Source organism: Sturnira hondurensis, unplaced genomic scaffold (assembly GCF_014824575.4).
Source record: "Sturnira hondurensis isolate 20B ecotype Veracruz unplaced genomic scaffold, ASM1482457v3 Scaffold0010428, whole genome shotgun sequence".
Classification (NCBI taxonomy): domain Eukaryota; kingdom Metazoa; phylum Chordata; class Mammalia; order Chiroptera; family Phyllostomidae; genus Sturnira; species Sturnira hondurensis.
The window spans coordinates 7971822-7994573 of record NW_028083059.1 but is presented as its reverse complement, the minus strand read 5'-3'; the positions used below and the strand labels follow the sequence as shown (position 1 = coordinate 7994573).

The following is a 22752-nucleotide window of genomic DNA, read 5'->3' as shown; positions in this document are numbered from 1 at the left end:
GTGTTCCTTAGACATCCTTTACTTTGTAGAAAAGATAAAATTGTAATCGATGTGGGGAACACTGCGTACAGAGAGGGTGAATGCACTATACCCAAAACAGGGAAAAGTAAAATTTACATACTGAATATTGAGACTTCTCAAGTTGTCTTTTCCTAATCAAGCCCCAGCATGTTAACAGTAAGGTCTTTAATCTGAAGCAAAAAGATTTTTCAGAGGTGAGAAATCCAAAGCCCTTAAACAAAAGACCTAAAGATAGTGCTGACTGAAGCCTATGGTTGACAATCCACTCCTCCAATTATACAGAAATTCCAATCAGGTTTTTTATTATAACGCCTTCTTCTAAAATATGAATAGACATCAGCAATAATCAGACTCAGGATAAATATTTCAAGAAGAAAAAGCAACTTTGAGGAATCTAAGGCTATGCAGAAAGAGGAAAGCTTAAAAAAAAAACACCAAGCCAGCAAATATGATTTTATATCAGATAAAAATAAAAAGTTACATCAATGAAACAATAACCAGGTAAGATATAAGAGAACAGCAGAGCTTTTTAGGAATAATACATATAATAAGTATAAAAATCTCAGAAAAGTTGGGAAATAGAATCAACTAAATCTCTTAGAAAATAAAGCAAAAAGATAAGTTAGAAATAGGAGTGAGAGAACTTTAGAGGATTGATCTAAGATATATAATATCTGCATAATCCCAAACAGAGACTATAGAGAAAAGGAAATCATTGATGCAATAAAGAAAATTGTCACAGTTTAAGAATAGTTTTCTTGTTAAAAGGACAGATTGAGTCCTGACTAGTGTGGCTCAGTTGGTAAGGCATCGTTTCATAAAACGAAAGGTTGCCAGTTCGATTTCCAGTCAGGGCACATGCCTGGGTGGTCGGTTTGATGGTCCCTAGTCAGGGGGTATATAGGAGGCAACTGGTTGATGTCTCTCACATAGATGTTTCTCTACCTCTCTACCCCTCTCTCTGAAAATAAATAAATAAAATAAAATCTCTCTTTTTTTTTGTAAGGCAGGTTGAATGCCCATAACCATGGATGAAAATAAATCTATATTAGGGTTTTTGATAAATTTCAGAATCAAGGGACAAAGAAAATTTCTTAAGAATTGCAAAGCAGAAAGAAGATGGTCAGTCTTATAGAAAGGGTGTTAAGGTCAGAATGGCTTCAGGCTTTTCAGCAGCAACAATGGAAGCTAGAAGATAAAGGCACAGAGTCCTTAAATTTGCAGGAAGGGTCCAGTAGCAATCAAGACTCAGTTACAACAGGGACACCCTGGAACTCCCAGCTCAAGTGATCAAAGAGGCTGTACCACTTGGGTCCCACAGAACTCCTACTAAATAAGGCTGTCCCACCAAGACTGGGAGTCATAGCAGATCTACCTCATATATATAGACATCAATGTAAAGAAGCAGCCAAATTGGGGAGACAAAGAAACATGCCCCAAAAGAAAGAACAGGACAAGGCTCCAGAAAAAGAGCTAAATGGAGGGCAAGCAATTTATCAGGTATAAGGATGTATAGAAAAGAGAAATGATTTCTAATTTGGAATCTGTACCAGTCAAACTATCAATTATTTGTGATGGTAGAGTAAGTACATTTCCAGACATGCAAGGTCTGGAAAGTTTTACCTCCCAAACTTCCTTTCTTAGGAAGCTGTTGGCAGAGGTAGTCTACTTAAACAAGTAAGACAGGAAATGGGAAACTTGGGGTCCTTGTCCAGAGACCAAGTGTAGGGAACAACCAGCCCAGGTTGGAACAAGGTATAATGCTCTGATAGAGATGCCCTATAAGGTGATGTGTTTTAAATCTCCTCTCAGTAGACAGTTGAGGAAAGAGTTTGGTAATGAATTAGAAGTATATACAAGAAATAAACTGAAAACAAAAAGGACAGAGAATCATAGTGTATCATAGGATCCAGCTGTAATAACATTTACATCATCCAGATAATATAAACACTGGAGCTAATCAAACTTATGATATAACTATAACATTGAGAAAGTAGAGTAATGGGAAGGATTTGCATATGTGTAGGGGGTGAGGGGCAAAGGAGAGGCATCATTGTCCATTATTCCTGTTACTTAGAGTTATAAAGACAGAAGCATCATGAGAGGGTCAAAAAACGAACAAGTGGAAGAGATAATGGACCAAGAGACAAGTTTTACTTATTAAAAACAAGTATTGTAGATTAGCATGTATAACTTTGATTTCATGAATGCTCAACAACTACAGGATAAATCCAAGGACTATCACTTTTATATTTCTACTTTTCCCAACTCCTATTTTTGCTCCACCTAACAACTGTTAATACTCCTGTAATGATAGCATTCTTCTGTCTTTGTCCATGTCCTACTGTTCCTTCAAGACACATCCAGCTTCCTCAATGAAGCCTTTCCTTACTGCTCAGATTAATGCTTCTTAAATATTTCACCTTATTTAATGTGTAAATCCTGTTTCTGTAGTTAGATTATAAACCTCTCCAGAGTAGGTGCCTGGGTTTTACCCTTTCATCTTTATAATCTGGTACCTACCGTATTGTCTTTGTATAATGTATGTGTTTGTTGGTTTATGTAATTGTAACAAAGAAATGGAAAGGTGAGCTATGAGTCAAGTTTTACTTAACATTTGTAAAGAAAGTACATTTAGACCGAATTTTGTTTACTTTTTCTTTTAGTTGTGTAAAAAACAGTTTCAGTACAGTGCCTCTTTGAGGGCACACCTTATTCGACATACCAGGAAAGTTGCACCCACTTCATCGTCTTCCAGTTCTACGTCGAATGAGGCATCAGGAACATTGCCTGAGAAGGGCAGAACCAAACGAGAATTTATATGTTCCATATGTGGAAGGACATTACCTAAATTATATTCTCTTCGAATACATATGTTAAAGCACACTGGCGTAAAGCCGCATGCATGTCAGGTAAGGCCATAACATATATTTTGTTATATAACGAAGATTGAAACTTAAGTGGTGATAAGACTGACTCTTACTAGAGTTAAGAGTCACCCTTATACTTCTAAAATGCCACAGGGAATTCAACATTTCTAGTTTGTTGCTTGGGTAAAGGGTGATTTCCAATTGTGTTCTAAATCTGCTGTTTAATTTATTATAATTTGAAATGAATCTATTTAGGATATTAATGAAACTTATTAGGATTCAGAAGATGTACTGGGTAAGAATCATCCCAGTCACCCCTTAACCTTCAGCAGGATTGACCTGGATGCAAAAGGAAGCTAGGGCTTTAAACAAATCTCCTTAGCAAATATCCTGCCTAAATTATATATTCTTCTCTAGAGCTAAGAAGGACTAAGGGTGCCTAAATGCCAAGATAGACTCCTCAGTGAAGAATCCTGTGATTAGCCAGCTTTGAGCTATTCTCCCTCGTTTGTTTTGTTTTCTTTTCTTTTCGTTATGTGAGAATAGAATGGAAGAAAATGGATTAGATCCTCATGTACTCTTCACCCAGGTGCAGCAGTTGTCAACATGGGGTCGGCTGTCACTCACTGCCCTACTGCCCCCTGCCCTCAATAATTTAGAAGCCAAACCCAAAGTATCATTTTATTCATAAATGTAAAAACTAAGTATTAATTGGGCCTTTGGTTTTCTAGTGTAGCACTGCTCAAAATATATGGTCTAAGGAAGATACGTACAGAAATGGAAAATAAGCATTTAGAAACAGTTGTGGAAATTTGACATTATTATGACATTTTTATTGTGTTTAACAAAAATCTCTAATGGGTTGAGGGCAGAAAAATCTGGTTCTACAACACAGAGAGTGTGAGAAGCACTGTTCTAGTTGGTATAGCAGGAACTAAGTATTTTTTTTTATTGAGTTCCTGTGTCTCTTAATATGTAAGGTGTACTGTTTGCCAGTCTCACAAGGACAGCATGAGGGTTTTTTGTAAGAAAAACAGCAGTGTTTGATCAACCAGTTAATACCCTTTGGCATTTGTTTCAACTTTTACTTTGTTATTTTGTTTATAATTTAAATTTTTTATTTAAAATGGCATACAGATTTCTCTGTCTTCGTTCAGAAACAGCTCCTATCTCATTTTCTGTTTTACTGGTTTAAACACCTCTGCTGTCTTAGGTCTGTGGAAAGACTTTCATCTACAAGCATGGTCTAAAATTACACCAGAGTCTCCATCAATCACAGAAGCAGTTCCAGTGTGAACTGTGTGTTAAGTCATTTGTTACCAAACGGAGTCTTCAAGAACATATGAGTATTCACACAGGTAATAAGAAATTTATATTGATGTAATTACAGGGTGGGGCAAAAGTAGGTTTATAAGTGTGACTACACAAAACAGAATTTATTCTTGTATTAACAATTGTATTATAAGCCCTGGCTGGTATAGCTCAGTGGATTGAGGGCGGTCTGTGAATGAAAGGGTTGCTGGTTCAATTCCCAGTCAGGGCACATGCCTGGCTTGTGGCCAGGTCCCCAGTATGGAGCACATGACGGGCAACCACACATTGATACTTGTCTCCTTCTCTTTCCCTCTCTCTAAAAAATGAATAAATAAAATCTTTTAAAAATAATTTTATTATTTTTTTCATTACTTTGATTTTTTAAAATATATTTTATTGCTTATGCTATTACAGTTGTCCCATTTTCCCCGCTTCACTCCCCTCTGCCCTGCACATCCCCTCCCACCCACATTCCCCCCCCCCCCTTTAGTTCATGTCTATGGGTCATGTATACAAGTTCTTTGGCTTCTACATTTCCCATACTATTCTTGCCCTCCCCCATGTCTATTTTCTACCTACCGTCTATGCTACTTATTCTCTGTACCTTTTCCCCCTCTCTCCCCCTCCCACTCCTCTGTTGCTAACCTTCCATGTGATCTCCATTTCTGTGGTTCTGTTTCTGTTCTAGTTATTTGCTTAGTTTGCTTTTGTTTTTGTTTTAAGTGTGGTTGTTAATAATTGTGAGTTTGCTGTAATTTTATTGTTAATTGTATTATGTTTTATGTAACTGTAAACCTACTTTTGCCCCACTCTGTACATAATATATACTATTAACTTACTATTATATTGATTTATTGTGGTTATTTCAGAAATTATATTAATATACTGGTGGCTATATGTGCAGGGATTTTTTGTTAATGAGAGTAAAGTTAAAAGGTGTTCTTAAATCTAGCCTTAGATTATTTGTATAAAAATATTCATTGTCTCCCTCAGTATAGAAAAATGTGTACTGAATATTAGATTGTGTATAATTTAGTTCGAGGCACCTAAAGAAATGGTCATGGTTTTAAAAAGTTAAACAGTAGGCAAATGTAACTGTTTCATTAAAATTTGTATTTCACACATACTTTCAAATACTCAAAGCAGTTATGTGAAAATGCCGATGGGTAGGTATCTGCTGTAGATCTTATATTCAAATCTTAACTATTATAACCTGGTTGATTATGCAAGTGTATCACATCCTTTGGGTAGTAGTAGCTTTGTATGCACTATAGTTAAGATCAAATAGAGATTTTGACATAACCATGTCAAGATTTTGACATAACCCCTTCTTGTTATTCTTAGAAGGGGCTGCCAAATGTTACAGCTTCCATGTCCCTTTCATAAAATAGCAGTATGAAATATGACAAAATATTCTGTTGGAAAAGTACCTGATTGCTGGATTTGTGGCATGGTTTTATTTTTATAGGAGAGTCCAAGTACCACTGCTCGGTTTGTGGAAAGTCTTTTCACAGGGGTTCTGGGCTGAGCAAGCACCTAAAGAAACACCAGCCAAAACCTGAGGTTCGAGGCTATCATTGTACTCAGTACGTATTTAATATGTGAAATACTCGTTTGATTTCCTTATGTTTGTACTACATTTGTTTGAAAGTTGTTTTCAAAAGAAAATATTTGTGGAGACTATAGTTGATAACACTGTATTGTGTAGTTGAAATTTGCTGAGAGAGTAAAACTTAAATGTTCACACACACATCTGAGGACATGGATGTGTTAATTAACTGGATGGAGGGAATCTTTTATGAATCATCATCATGTGCACTTTAAATATCTTTAAGTTTTATTGTTCAGTTATACCTCGATAAAGCTACAGGGGGGAAGAAAATATTTGAAGATAATATTAAACTGTTATTTGTTTATTCTTGATTTTAATCACTTTTTTCTCCTAGATGTTTCTATTTATGATTTTTAGATATAAATCACATACTATACATATCACTCATGTAAAAGGATTTAGGCCTGCTGCCTGGCCTGACTATGCTTGGAGAGGGGAGGCACACTGCTTCTGTCCACAAAGCCAGGGTGCTCTAGGGTCCTTCGCCTCCTGCCATGGCCTCAGACCCCTTCCTGCGTGCCCCCACCCCTCGCTCCTTTGTGTCTGAGCTGTACTGCATGGATGCCTGACTCCTCTGAAGGATAGTGAGACAGAGTCTTCTCTCGTGGTTTCAAAAGGCCTCCTGGCATCCAGCATTGGGGTCATCTTCATGCCAAGTAACATGGTTCAGGAAGCTGTCTATGGCTTCTTCCTGCTGGGTGGCCTGTGCCTGGTATAGGGTGGTGCACCTCCTATATGGTAGGCCTGGCAGCACCACGGGGACCCATGCAGCTCTTGCTAGGGGGTGCGACCATGGGTATGGGCACCATGCTGGCTGCTGGCCTGCTCTAGACCTGTGCTGTCTCCCTCTATATGGGTAAGCCGGAGCCAGACGTGGAACTGGTACCCAGAGATAATGGGATGGCTGCCACCAGAGTGAGCCGCAGAGCCACAGGGAATGGCCAGGTACTAGACAGCCTGGGTCCAAGGACCAGGACATCAAACCTGACCCTTCCTTTGCAAAATAAATAAATAAAAATAAAATGATTTAAAGAGACTCTTCAAATCTGTTGTTACCCAGGGATGGAGACTGTAGGAAAGAGTGCTCCCTGGTGCTGGCCAGTTTCTTTCTAGCCAGTTTCTCTGAAGTGTGCTGGGCCCTCTGCTAGTTTCTCTGTTCTTCAGACTCCTTTTCTTTCTCCCTCTTTTTATTTTTCAAAGCCTCTTGAAATCATTTTTTTTATCACATAATATAAAATTCATTATTTTAAAGTGTACCATTCAGTGGCTTTTAGTTCATTCAGTGTTGTGCAAACATTATCACTTTCTAATTCCAAATGCCTTCAGCACTCAGCTAGGCAGCTGGCAGCTATGCCGTGGCTTTCTCTTCCTGTTTGTGCAGAGTCAGCCAGAGGTGAGAGCTTAGGGCCTTTTCCGGTCTTCTGAGCATGTGCCCAACCCTGAGTGAGTGTGTGGACTTGTAGACTCCTGGGAGTATGTGAGAGTTTTTCAAAGCCCCAATTCCTCAAAGCATTTTATTCCCCAGCCTTTTTTCCCTAAAGCGTTTAGTTTGTATATTGTCTGTACTGAGGTATTATTCCTTGCCCCAGGTGGCAGTGGCTAATACATTTGCTTTTAAATGTTTTTACCAAACTCCTCTTTTCTCCCAATCCTTGGCCCCAGTAGAGTTAGGTGAAATAAAAGCAAGCTCTTTGAGGGGATCTTGAGAAAAGTCACCAGACAGGTCAAAACATCCTGGGTTTGCTGAAAAGTCCATTTAGTTTTTTTCTGTAAAATACAAGACATTTTCATTTTCACCAATAACTTTATTGATTTTGATATTTTGAGTATGTTGGCTGTCTCCTGTATAATGTTGATTGTTCACAATTAATGTCTCGATTTGAAAACTATCAACTTCAACTGGTCTACCCAAATGTAGAGCATTGTCCAGCAAGAAATCTCCAGCACAAAACTTTGCAAACCACTTTTGACAAGTTCTTTCCATCACAGCACTTTCTCCATACACTGCACAAGTCTTTTGTGTTCCAGTTGCACTTTTACCTTTCATGAAACAGTAAAGCATGATATGCTGAGAGTTTTTTTCCATCTTCAGTATTAAAATGACTACACAAAAAATTAGCTGATTTTGATGTTTTTTTAAATGTACACTGATATGACAGCTGTTACAATACAGTCTAACAAAATTGTTTTGAATGAAGTTAAAGATAATTAAGCACTACTAAAACCATCATAGGGAAAAAACCCAAATGAACTTTTTTGGCCAAGCCAATACAACCACCATTCTTTGAGATGAAGTCCCACTGGCCTCAGTAACCCAGAGCAGTACGCAGTCCTGTCCTCATGGCTTTTGCTGAACTGAGGAGTAGGGATGGGGCCGGGGATAAGTTCAGATGCCACAAAGCTTTCTTACTGAGATTCAGCTATTTGTTTTCTTGATCACATGTTTGCCTAGTTACTGTAAATATGATTATTTTCCATAGTTCCAGTAAAATTGATTCTGACAGTTTTTGCCAATTTGTCCACTGTTTTTGTGTAGAAATGGGCTTACTTTTATATATTGGCTGGTATCACCCAGCCAAATAAAACTGAAATTATTTAAAAATAAAACTGAAATCTGTTTTATTTTTAAATAAAGATAGTTCATTATTAATATATTTTTAGTGATAAGTGGGAAAAAACCAACTCTAAACTGGCTTGAATGAAAGGTAAAGTATAGGACTCTGAATGGTTTAAACTGCATTCAGATTCATTAACATTTGGTGTCTCAGGCTCCATGTGGACAAGGCAGGGGCAATGTTTTCAGCCTCATATTCTCTCAACTCCCATATCGTTGGGCCACTTTTCTGGTATTTCCTTTAAAAGCCCTGAGGTTTACTCTGATTGGATCTGAGTGTCATGGGGTCATCCCTGAATCAATCACTATGGCCGAGGGGATGCTATGTTCTGATTGACTTAGGCCTGAGTCAGTTGCTCCATCCGTATGGGCAAGGATAAGGAAGGCCTACTCCCAACATCTAGACAGAGAATGAGAGATGGTAAAAAAAGGGGATCAGATGGGACTGATGAGGAGACAAAGTAAGTGTGTGTCCTGTGTAGTAACCTTTGGAAGATCCGCATGATTCTTTCTAAAATGTTTCTAGTGTCTAGAGCCAAAAGAACTGAACACCCTGTAGCGTAATTGCAAGATTGGAATACTAGTAAATTCTTTTGTTTTAAATTGGGACTTAGAAACTCAAGAATATACTGAATTTTTGAGAACTTGTTTTAAAAGAACAAGATCATACAGTTGGGTGATTGGATTTTATTATTGCAGATGTGAAAAAAGTTTCTTTGAAGCTAGAGATCTTCGCCAGCACATGAACAAACATCTTGGTGTGAAGCCATTCCAGTGCCAATTTTGTGATAAGTGCTATAGTTGGAAGAAAGATTGGTATTCCCATGTGAAGTCTCATTCTGTCACTGAGCCTTACCGGTGGGTAAATTCGAGGAGGATCTGAACTTAATTGAGATATATGTGTACTTGGATTATTTCTTACAGATACTGATGCTTTTAGGTTTTTTCTTCCTATTTTAGATGTAATATATGTGGCAAAGAATTTTATGAAAAAGCATTGTTCAGAAGGCATGTAAAGAAAGCTACCCATGGGAAAAAAGGAAGAGCAAAGCAAAACCTGGAACGGGTGTGTGAACGATGTGGAAGAAAATTCACGCAACTGAGAGAGTATAGGAGACACATGAATAATCATGAAGGTAACTATACTTAATATCATATAATATAGCTTTATATTATAGATAAATACGGAGAATAAAAGGCAGTCCAATAGTGATTCTTTCTTTATCAGCCCTCTTGTTACTTCACCTTTCTTGGTATAAGAGATGTGTTCCATATTGAAGATTGTTTTCAAGGGATAGAGGTGATTCTGAACCTGAGTACTTGACTTAATGAGCTTAGTATTCTCTATCAGCATTTTTTATGGACTACGTGGAGCCTGTTTTCTTATCCTAGGATTATAGGAATGCTGTGGAGGTTAAGCAAGACTATGCACAGAAACTCAGAATTGCCCCTCAGCACCTTCTATTGGGCACATCTTTAGAGAGACTGTGGTGCAAAATCTGGTTTATTCTAACCATTAGGTCCTAAATAAAAGATTGCTGTAATCCAGGTAGAGAAGGCTATGAGCCACTGTATTTAAAGAAAAGCATTACTTACCAGGCAACTTTAATATATTTTGATACTTGCACCTCACCACACACACCTTTTTTTCTTCTTCTTTTTTTTTTAAATAGGAGTTAAGCCATTTGAATGCTTAACATGTGGAGTAGCTTGGGCTGATGCCCGATCTCTAAAGCGCCACGTCAGAACACATACCGGTGAACGGCCCTATGTGTGTCCTGTGTGTAGTGAGGCCTACATAGATGCTCGAACACTCCGAAAACATATGACTAAATTTCACAGAGATTATGTGCCTTGCAAAATTATGCTGGAAAAAGATACCCTGCAGTTTCATAACCAAGGAACTCAAGTGGAGCATGCTGTTAGCATCTTAACAGCGGACATGCATGAACAAGAAAGCGGTGGTCCTCAAGAACTTGAGACTGTGGTAGTGACAGGAGAAACTATGGAAGCTCTTGAAGCTGTTGCAGCTACTGAAGAGTATCCTTCAGTATCTACACTTTCTGACCAAAGTATTATGCAAGTGGTTAATTATGTGTTGGCACAACAGCAAGGACAGAAATTATCTGAAGTTGCAGAAGCTATTCAAACTGTTGAAGTAGAGGTGGCACATATTTCAGAAGCAGAATGACTATAGTAATGGAGATTTTAAAAAGTGACATCTCATGTATACTGAACTCGCAGAATGTTTGTTTACAATACTATGTATGTGACTTCGTATAGAGTTTGTATTTCAAGACTCTGGGGTGTTTGATGATGTTTTAACATTTCTGAATGGTTTGGCCTACAGTGCATTTACTGTAAAGAAATTGAAAACATACCTGTTTGATGGCAGTGGTTTATCATGGTATACTTTTTATGAATTAATGTTTGTAAAGGACCATACTATATGGGAAAACTGTACAGTTTCATTTATATTTTGGCATTATTATACACTTTGAATTTAAAAGGCTGCACCAGTTGACTTTTCATTTGCCCTTTTTATGGATTTAAAAAATTCTAATATAAAGCATTTTAGTAGGATGCATAGGTACCTTACATTTTTTAAATGCTTCAAATCTGTGGTTCTTGACTTACTATTTATTTTAAGTCCTTATAAGTCGGGGATTCTTTATTTTATTTTAAAGCACTTAATGAGTTACATGTTGTAATCAAGTTTGCACAATATACTTATCTATATAGGAAACCCTTAAATGAATAGCTGATTTTAAATATGCCATTAAAATGCATGAAATGCCTATTAAAGCCTTACTGTACTATCTCTTCAAGGCAAGGAAATAGACCATACGCAAAGAACACTTTTTATTAAGTACTGTTGATGAGAAATTTCTCCTTTATAACATAGGGCAATACATGGGAGGATGGGGGTGGAAAGAATCTCGTTCTTTTGCTCAGAAAGTAACAAATTAAAACTAGGTTTGGTATATTTGCAGCTTTTGTATCATGTTTTCTTAAATTGTGTTTTTGTTTTGCTTTTTTGTATCATGTTTAATCGTTCATTTTGTTGAAAAACTGCAGTTTAGAAATAGGATAATAATACATCTACAGTGGTCCTGTGGATATCATATAATTGTACAAGTAGTTTCAAAATATTAAAAAGTCTTCAATTCATCCCTCATTATAGTATGCTCCTTAAATTAATTATGATCTATCAAATTGTTAAAAGTAAATTATTTTAAAGAGTTACCTGAGAATTAAATTATATTAATTAGTGTATTTGATTTTTAAATTCCCACCTCCTTAAGCTATCTAATTTTTTGATTTTCAGAATAAGCATAGGAATATGTCACATTTCTCTCCTCTGGGAAACTATCATTCAAGCTATAATTGTTAAAATTAAACTTTTAAGTATTAAAAGGTATTATAAGGTATAAAATTAGGATATAAGCATATTACATGTAAATCATTCCTAAAGCACAAGAGAATAATGTGCCTTGATGTACATATATCATTGAGATACTTATTCCAGTTTACTTTAAAAGTGGCTTAATAGATAAAGAATAAATGTGATGCCATGCATGCATTATATTTGCATGCAAATACTTGTATGCAATATTTTCATTTGTAAATTTCCCATTATTTCAATAGCTGTGTGGCTGACTTTCAATTTTAAGTGAATTGACATACAGTGTATAAGTCTATAGGCTGTTTGTTTATTGTAGCTTTCAGTTAGTAAAAATGTATAATATTTCAACCTGACTAAAATAGGGAATTATGTCTGTTATGTTCCATCCTCACCATTGTTATTGGATTTCGTTACTTGTATAAGGCCATTAATGTATGTTATAAATATGTAAATAAAAGATGTTGAACCTTGTTTAAAAGCATAACTTTGGAGTTGAGCTGGTCACTATTTTTTTTTTCAATTCATAAATCAGTTGCTGTTGTTCTGTTTTTAAAAGAAAAGGGAATTGAACACATTAAAAAATAACCATTGAGGTAACACATAATGATATTTAAACTTAGTACTTTTAAACATAAACATAATCTAACCACAAAATTTAAAGTAGTGTGATTAATTGCCAACTTTGGATAATTTAAATGTATAGAATTACATAAATGACAAGTAGAAACAAGTGTTAAGTTTCAAAAAATTCAGTTTTATATTACCATGAGGGAAATCTTCTGTAATTTATACTAATTTATTTTCATTTATTTTATAATTATATTTCATTGATTATGCTATTACAGTTGTCCCAATTTTTCCCCCTTTCCCCCCATCCACCCAGCATCCCCCACTCCCTTAGGCAATCCGCACACCATTGTTCATGTCCATGGTCATACATAGGTTCTTTGGCTACTTTATATCCTATACTTTATATCCCCATGGCTGTTCTGTGATTACCTATTTGTACATCTTAAACCACTCACCTCTTTACTCATTTCCCCCCATACCTCCCTCCCATCTGGCAGCTGTCAAAATGCTCTGTGTCTGTGATTCTGTCCTTGTTTGCTTAGTGTGTTTTTAGATTCAGTTGCTGATAGATAGGTATTGCCATTTTATTGTTCATAGTTTCAATCTCTTTCTTTTTTTTAGTTTTTTAAAAATTTTATTTATTTATTTATTTTTAGAGGGGGAGAAAAGGAGAGAAATATCAATGTATGGTTGCCTCTCGTGAGTCCCCTGCTGGGAACTGGTCTGCAACCCAGGCATGTGCCCTGGCTGGGAATTAAACCGCGATCGTGTGGTTCACAGGCCCGCGCTCAATCCACTGAGCTACACCAGCCAGGGCTCAGTCTCTTTCTTTCTTAAGTCCCTTTAGCATTTCATAAATAATGGTTTGCTGATGATGAATTCCTTTAGTTTTTCTTGTCTGGGAAGCTCTTTATCTGCCCTTTAATTCTAAATGATGGCTTTGCTGGTTAGAGCAGTATTGGCTGTAGGTCTTGCTTGTCATGACTTTAAATATTTCTTGCCAGTCCCTTCTAGCCTGCAAAGTTTCTTTTGAGAAATCAGCTGACAGTCTTATGGAGATTCCCCTGTAGGTAACAACTGCTTTTCTATTGCTGATGTTAAGATTCTCTCTTTATCTTTAACATTGGGCGTTTTAATTATGATGTGTCTTGGAGTGGGCCTCTTTGGGTCCATCTTGTTTGGGATTCTCTGTGCTTCATGTCTATTTCCTTCACTAAATTAGGGACATTTTCTTTCATTATTTTTTTCAAATAGAGTTGCAAATTCTTGCTCTTTCTCGCCTCCTTTTGGCACCCCTGTGATGTGAATGTTGAATCACTTGAAGTTGTCTCACAGACTGCTTACACTATCCTTGGGTTTTTTGGATTATTTTTTCCTCTTGTTCTGATTTGTGATTTTTTGGTTTCTTATATTCCAAATCATTGATTTGATTTTTGGCTTCATCCAGTCTGCTGTTGATTCCCTGTAAATTGTTCTTTATTTCAACTGTTCATCCTTTATTTCCATCTGGATCTTTTTTATGCTGTTAAGTCCTCACTAAGTTCTTTGAGCATCCTTATAACCAGTGCTTTGAACTCTGCATCTAGTAGATTGCTAATCTCCATTTTGTTTAGTTCTTTTTGGGGAGTTTTGGTCTGTTCTGTCATTTAGGCCATGTTTCTTTGTCTCCTCATTTTGGCACCTTCCCTGTGTTTTTTTCTATGTATTAGGTAGAGCTGCTTTGACTCCATGTCTTGATAGCCTGGCCTAATATAGTAGGAGCCTGTAGTGTCCAGTGGCACAGCATCTCCTATCAGAAAAAATAATCCAAAAATCCCAAGGATAGTTTAAGCAGCCTGTGGGACAACTTCAAGCCTCTCCTCTCAGCCTCTCCTAAAAGGTGTTTGAGGTGTACCTTTTGTAGGGGCTGAGTACACCCTCCTCTTGTAGTTTGAGACTTGATTGCTGTTGGCAGGTCAATGGGAGGGATTTACCCAGGCCAGTCAGTTGCAAATACTGGCTGTGACCACTGACCACCAAGCTCTGCCCTCCGTAAAGGATCGGCTGTGCGGGGACAGGGTAGGGGTGCTTTGACTTGGTCTATACCTGTCCATTGGGTTTGCAGGCTCTGTGGTTTTCCAGGTGGTACACACCAAGGTCAGCTCCTACCTTTGTTTTGTCCCAGGGCCACACTGAGGTATAAAGCAATCTGCAGATAGCTGCTGGTACTCGTGCTAAGCTTGGAGATCCCCAGGCAAAGCCAAGCTGTGAATCTAATCTGGTTGGTGCTAGTTTTGGGCCTGGATCACTCAGCAAGAGGTACAGGGTCTGGGGGCTCACTGAGGCAAGCTGTTGCTTGTTTGAGAGAATTTAGGAGGTTGTGAAACATGAGCCCAAACCAATCATTCATATGGAAAAGCAGCTTGGGTGGTCCTTCCAGATTAGTTTCATGTTTGTTTCCAGTTACTCCAAGCATTCCAATGGCTAGGTACTATTTTTGTATTAATTTCTCAGACTATGGTTTCCCAGACCAACAACTAAATTTGAACTTTAGACCAGTATGAGGGCAAGCCCACACTGTTTTAAGTCTTCAAGGGAGCCCTTTTGCCTGAGACAAATATCCTTCTCTTCCATCTATCATAAGGCTTCTACGGTTTCAACTCAGTTTCCTTTTATTTGGGCAACCTAGAACATTCCCTTTCGTACAAACCTAGTAGTATGATTTTCAGAGTAGTTTGTTGTAGCTTACCAAGCAGAGATTTTCAGGTATTTTAGTCTTGTCCAAATTCTAGACACCAAATAGTGTTGTGCCTTTAAATATTTTTCTCCTCTCCTTACTCTGTTTCTGAAAGCTTTATTTCTACTTTTAATACCTTTCATTCTCATCTTTTTCTCCCTTTCTGATAACTGGGAGTTCCTCAATCTGATCTTTAACTCTTTTGATTCAATTATTTATTAAATTTGTTTAAAAGTTTCATTTTTTTAAAAGATTTTATTTATTTATCTTTAGAGGGGAAGGGAAGGAGAGAAATATCAATGTATGGTTGCCTCTCATGAGTCCCCTGGTGGGAACTGGCCTGTAACCCTGGCATGTGCCCTGACTGGGAATCGAACCGCGATCGTGTGGTTCGCAGGCCCATGCTCAATCCACTGAGCTACGCCAGTCAGAGCCAAAGTGTCATTTTTTATACCAGAATTTCCACTTGGTTCTTTATACTTTTCCCTGCTTCCCTTTTCATCTTTCCTTATCTTGCAGATTGAATTTATTATGCTTATTTTAAATTTTTACAATGTCATTAGTTTCCTTGGCTTTTTGGCCAATATCAAGGATATATTCTTACTGTGTGTGTGCACTCTGCTAAAATTCTATTCTGTGAATATACTGCAACTTTAGTATTCTTCCGCTGAATGTTTGGGTTCTTGTTAGTTTTGGATTATGAAGAATGCTGCAAGGGGCCCTGGCCAGGCAACTCAGTTGATTAAAATGTCCCAATATGTGAAAATTGTGGGTTTGATCCCCAGTCAGGGCACATATAAAAAGCAACAGTGAATGTGCAAGTAAGTGGAAGAACAAATCAACATTTCTCTCTCTCTCACCCTCTCACCTTCTCCCTCTCTCTTTCTCCTGCTATACAATCAATAAATAAATTTTTTTAAAATGCTGCAAGGACCATATTTATCCCCTTAGTATATACGGGCACGCACTTCTGTTGGATATATAGCTAAGAGTGGAATTTTAGTCTTTTTAAAAATATTTTATTTATCCATTTCTAGAGAGAGGGGGAGAAAGAAAGGGAGAGAAACATTGATCTGTTGTTTCTCATGTGCCCTGACCAGCAACCTGGCCTGCACCAGGCATGTTCCCTGACCAAGAATCGAACTGGTGAGCCCTGTTTGTGGGATGACACCCAACCCACTGAGCCACACCAGTCAGGGTGGAAGTTTAGTATTAATTACTTACTAAACATTAGCTATTTTGAGATATATCTGCTTAGTATCCCACGTGGTTTTAATTTTCATTTCCCACATGACTAACAAAGTTGAATACCTTTGCATATATATATGCATATATATATTGGCCATTTAGATATCCTTTATGTGATGCAATTGTTTTTTAATATCTTACCCACCTTTTAATTACATTGTCCTTTTCTGAATAGAAGCCTGACGCTATGTTTTGCAAATTCCACCTCCCATTTGATAGCTTGTCTTTCATTCTCTTAGTGGTGTCTTTTGATGAATGTCTTTAATTTTGATGTATTCCAATTATAAATTTTTGCCTTTTACAATCTTTGCCTTCCCAATGATCATTAGATTTCCCTACTTTATATTTTTAAAACTTTATACTTTTGCTTTTTATATTTAGATCTATATATAATCCACCCGAAATAGAGGTGTAGAGGTCAAGCTTCTTTTTTATATATGTATATTGATTTCCAATTGTGTACACATTTTGTTATATCCTGATTTTTAGAGGGCAAGAGGGAAACACTGATCTGTTCCACTTATTTATGCATTCATTGGTTGATTCTTGTACAGGGTCTGGCACAAGTAATGCCCCTTTTTAAAATTATAAAATCATAAGCATGTAATTCTGTAACACGACAATATCACACTCAAGCACATCATGACACTTTAGTTCAAATATTCAAATCAATACTATGAATTGTTACACCCATGTTATTACCCTACCAACCATACTCAAGCAGGCACTACTTCTGTTGAGCCCTCTGTATGCCTTAACCAGAGATCGAACTGGCAACCTTGGCCTATTAGGCTAAAGCTCTAACCAACTGAGCTACTCATGTAGGGCCCTGCTGGTTTTCACAGCCAGCAGTTTGGGGGACTTCTCTTCCTGGCACTGGAACCCCGGGCTTGGGGCCTGGTGTGGGGCAGGGACCCCTTGCTCCTCAGCAGCAACATCTGCACCCAAGACATGCCTCCTAATTTTTATCCACTACGTGGGTGCGAGGCTGTACCATTCTGTGTCTCTGACCCTCCTACACGTCTGGAATGGCTTCTTCATATCCTTATTTATAGAACTTATGTTCAGCTAGACTTCAGGTGGTACTGAATGATGGTTGTTCTGTAATACTGATGTGGTTGTGGGAGGAGGAGAGTACCATGTGTACCTATGCAGCCATCTGACTAGAATTCTTCCTGTCTTTTTAAATATTCCATTCCCATTAGCTTGTTAGTTACATTCTTTTAACTATTATTTTTAGTAGTTTAGATATCACGTTAAAGTTCCTGGCACAGTATATTCTACATCATGGGCATACGCTTCATGAACTGTAGTGCCGCGTAAGTTGAAATGTATATTAACCCCATTCAACAGATGTGGAAAAAGATGAAAGCAGCAAAATAGTTTATCGACTCCCACACCAATGGTTCTTACCATTATACAGTCAGGCTTCATCATGACCCCATTCCCTCGAATATCCTAGTCCTTGAAAACTAGCACTATGGATTTTCAGTCACCACCTCCTACTTACCTAAATTCTAGCTGCAAGTTTTTCCTAAACTTTTAAAGGTTACCCTGTATATATTTGCCAATTTGGGAGGGGTGGGGTGGGTGGCTCTTCAATATCTACCACTCTTCCGAGTCAACAAGGATATTTGTATTTCTCCCATAATCAGTCAGCCACTGAATTCCTTAGCAATGTCGGATCTGTTACTTCTGTTACTGCCATTTACTGTTAACATAATAGTCAGGAATGCAGCATACTACTGTCTCGGGTTTCCTACCTTCCATACCTGCCCTATCGCCCTTTCTGCCTTACATACATTATTTTTAGATTAATATTTGAAACTGCTCTTCATCTTGAACCTCCCCAGTTTTCTAATGGCTCTGTAAATAGCAAACAAACCATAATAGGAATGTAAGTAATTTTGCATGACAAGAGGTGGGTATTATAATTTTTATCCGTTTCAGCATGATGACACTATCCAGTGCCCCTTATTTTAAAAGTTGGCACGGAATAGCACCTGCTTGTTACTCCTACCAGAAAAAGCAAGATCTGTGGTGAAAGTCATACTTAAGATTCCAGATTTTCTTTCTTGGAGCATAATGTAGACAATGCTTACTGTAGAATTCAAAAAGGGTAGAATGAGAACAAACACTTGGTTAGAATCAGCAGGAAAAATGACACTTTCTTCTCAAAATGGTCCTTTGAAAATATGGCATTTAAATCCTGTGTGGGGAAATTGGAAAAAAAATATTTTTATATCCACACACATTACAATAATAATGTTAATAATATTGGGGGTTTATAATAATGTGTTAATGTGTTAATAATATTGGGGGTTTTCTACACTTGTTACTTGTATTTATGGTAGAGATATATATGCCTTGTGAATCTGAGGCAAGCCACTGCTCACACCCTGACTTTTTAAAAACAAACTTTATGTAAGAGCAGTTTTAGGTTCATGGGAACACTGAATGGAACAGTAGAGTTCCCATATACCCATGGCCTCTCCCTACCCGCGCCCCTGCCCCCCCTTTTCATTTTCAGTTGTATCATTAATTTCCTTTAATCATTTGCAAGTATTTCAACATTTTCCTCTTGAAATTTTTAAAAAGATTTTATTTTTTAGAGTGAGGGGAAGGGAGGAAGAGGAGAAACATTGATCATTTGCCTCTTATGCATCCCCACTGGGGCGTGAACTCGCAACCCAGGCATGTACCCTGACCAAGAAGCGACCGGGTGACCTTCTGCTTTGTGGAGCTGCCCAACCCACTGAGCCATACTGGTCAGGGCTGTTCTTGTATTCTTTCAATGTTACTTTCTTTGCATTACTTGTGTTCTGCTGCTTGTGTTGATCTCTTTTCATTACTGTCGATATAAAAGATTATATATTCTATATAAAGGGTGGGGCAAAAGTAGGTTTACAGTTATGAGTACACAAAAGTTTTTTCTTATATTATTAGTTATTCTCCATACAGACAACTGTACACCTGTTTGCCCTGTCCTATATATTACACAGAGATTTAGTTTTATTTTTTGTAGTTACATGAGTAAATTCATGATTTCTATTGATCCTAATTCAAGTGCCACATCAACTATGATTTAGTTATGGAATTCTAAACGCAGTAATAAAATAGCTCCATGTGTACGATGGCATGAGATCAAGACAATGCTAGATTCTGAGTGAAATTCATTTGCAGTATATGTCAATACCAGTCAGTGATACAAATACACAAGAATTCAGGTAACTTCTTGCAGTAAAGTTATAGTGGTCATCCTTGATATTTACATACACAAGTTTTTATTTTTTCTAAATATTAAGCAATGTGAATTCAATGGGTATTGTACACAAAATGCTCCCAAAGATGATTTACTCTTAGAAAAAAAGATATGTAGGATAACAGCACCATTTGTATTATATTTAAAAATACACAGGCATAAATAAAAGTTCTATGTCCATGAGCAAAAAGCAAGTGGATATCTATTCTGATGTGGCTCAAGGCAGTTGGAGAAAATTCTCACATATCTGAAGCCCTGTCATTAGCATGACAACTAACCTAATTCACATTAGATACTTCTACTCTCCACCCATTTCTCCAATTATCAAAGAAATGTAGGATCAGTGTAGGAAATTTGGAAAGTATAGTAAAATGAAAAGAAGTGAAAACTACAAACAATAATTACTGCTAAATGACAACAGATTCCTGTGGGGGTGGAGGGCTACATCACCAGGGATTTTTCATGCAAAAGTTGAAGCAAAGGGTTTCCAAAATGTCTTCGTTGCAGTGATGGGCAGCTTGGTGTGCTGCTCTTCCTTGCATCATCTGTACCTTCTCAAAGATCTGAAATTCAGCCTTTGATCCCTTCCTCTAAGTATTATGTCTTTCCCTTGTTCACTTATTCCTTTGGCCCTAAGGATGGTAGTTTATTCCTGCAGTTGCTATTTCCGCTACACCTTAGAGTTCACAGGTTAACAGTGCTTTTTATTAGATTTCCTTCATTGATGCAATGCTGAAGCGGCCTTCAAAAATTCAACACTTATTTCTGCTAAAACCCTTAAGAAAATAGGAATTTGTGGATATTTTTAACACAATAAAGTGCTTACATTAACTCTAAAGCATCATCTTATTTAATGGTAAAATACTGGAGACATTTCGAATGAGAACAAGAATGAAGCAAAGATGCCCATTATTTCTACTAGCATTCGATATTGTACTACAGGCATTAAGCAATGCAATTAGACATGAAAAATTAAACAGAGGCACAAAAATTGGTAAGGAATTATAACCACCTCTAGTTGCAGGTGATATGATGGTACACCCTGGAAAGTCTTTAAAAAGTCCATAACGAAACTCAAATAAATGAATTCAGAAAGATAGGAAGATACGGTGTTAACATACAGAAAATAATTGTTTTCATATCCTAAAATAACCAGTACACAAATGATAGAGAAAACCTTATTTCAATAGCAACAAAGAATATTGTATACTTTAGAAATAAACTTAAGAAATATGTAAAAGCTACAAAAGAACTGGGGGCATATGTGGAAACACTGTACCCCCTCCCACAACTAAATTTAAAGACAGCGAAGTTTTAGAAACAAAAACACAGCCAACACAGTGAAAATTGAACTGTACGGAAGTCCGAAAATGAACCACTCAGCCAGACCACATCACAACCTAGCAACTGGGTTGCCCTGCCCTGGTGAACACCTAAGGTTCCGTCCCTCATACAGACCAGGTGCTAACAGACCAAACATAATGACTCAAGAACAGCTCAAAGCTCCAGAGCCTATAATTCTAAGTGAGCAAGAAATAGCCAACCTTTCAGATGCACAGTTCAAAACACTGGTGATCAGGATGCTCACAGAATTGGTTGATTTTAGTCACAAATTAGAGGAACATATGAAGGCTAAACTAATTGAAATGAAGGGAGATGCACAGGAAACCAATAGTGATGGAAAGGAAACTGGGACTCAAATCAAGGGAGTGGACCAGAAGGAAGAAAGAAACAACCAAACAGAAAAGAAACAAGATTTCAAAAAAATGAGGAGAGGCTTAGGAACCTCCAGGATATCTTTAAACGTTCCAACATCCGAATTATAGGGGTACCAGAAGAAGAGGGAACAGCCATGAATGGAAAACTTATTTGAACAAATAATAAAGGAGAACTTTCCCAGTCTGGCAAAGGAAATAGATTTCCAGGAAGTCCAAGAAGCTCAGAGAGTCCCAAAGAAGTTGGACCCAAGAAGGAACACCCCAAGGCACATCATAATTACATTAGCCAAGATGAAAATGGAGAGAATTCTAGAAGCAGTAAGAGATAAGGGGACAGTCACCTACAAAGGAGTTCCCATCAGATTGTCAGCTGATTTCTCAAAAGAGACCTTACAGGCAAGAAGGGGCTGGAAAGAAGTATTCTAAGTCATGAAATCCAAAGACCTACATCCAAGATTGCTCTATCCAGCAAAGCTTTCATTTAGAATGGAAGGGCAGATAAAGTGCTTCTCAGATAAGGTCAAATTCAAGGAGTTCATCATCACCAAGCCCTTATTATATGAAATGTTAAAGGAACTTATCTAACAAAAAGATAAAAAATATGAACAGCAAACCCACGGTTATTAACAACCACACCTAAAACAAAAGCAAACTAAGAGGACAGCTACATCGGGAGCAGAAACATAGACGGTAGGTAGAAAATAGAGAGGGGGGAGGGCAGGGATACTATGGGAAATACAGAACAAAGTCGGATTTCTTACTGCTGATCAATCAAATACACATGGAAAGGAGGAAAACTAGAATGAACTGTTATGTTGGTCTGGTATATGACACATCAACATGAATTCATGGAGATACATACATACTGAGGTCTATCCAGGAGTCCAGCCATTGTTAATGAGAATGATTTGTGCCAACATCCATTAACCCAGCAGCCTAGGAGAGTGGACTGGAATGTGCATGTATGAACAATGACAACTTCACTGTACTAGTCAGTAGGGGCGGTAGATGCCATTGAGTGAGCATGTGTACTGTGCTGTCATCACATTCAAAATGACTGAGCAGAGCAACGAATCTGCATCAAATTTTGCATTAAGCTTGAACATTCCTCCACAGAAACTATTTGGACGATTCAGAAGGATTCAGCTACGGGCAACTGGTGATTGGCAGTTTTATCACATCATACCTGTTCATACATCACATCTAGTGCAGTTTTTTGGCAAAACATCAAACCACCCAGGTGACTCAGCCCCGTGGCAGCCCAGATTTGGCACCCTGTGTGTGACATCTGGCTTTTCCCAAAACTAAAATTACCTTTGAATGTGAAGAGATTTCAGACTATCAATGAGGTTTAGGGAAATACAACAGGGAAGCCACTGGTGATTGGGAGAAGTATATGAG

The 22752-nt window shown here is 37.6% G+C and overlaps 1 protein-coding gene across 1 annotated transcript in view; it reads left to right on the top strand.

Annotated features, from left to right (window-relative positions):
- Positions 1 to 10631, top strand: part of ZBTB11 (zinc finger and BTB domain containing 11) — a 28348-nt gene extending 17717 nt beyond the window's left edge. The window contains exons 6-11 of the mRNA XM_037058978.1: positions 2688 to 2933; positions 4105 to 4249; positions 5674 to 5791; positions 9131 to 9289; positions 9392 to 9567; positions 10105 to 10631. Of these exons, the coding sequence (XP_036914873.1) occupies positions 2688 to 2933; positions 4105 to 4249; positions 5674 to 5791; positions 9131 to 9289; positions 9392 to 9567; positions 10105 to 10622 (1362 nt within the window). The 3' untranslated portion in view covers positions 10623 to 10631. The remainder of the gene's footprint in view (positions 1 to 2687; positions 2934 to 4104; positions 4250 to 5673; positions 5792 to 9130; positions 9290 to 9391; positions 9568 to 10104) is intronic.
- Positions 10632 to 22752: the final 12121 nt, after the last annotated feature.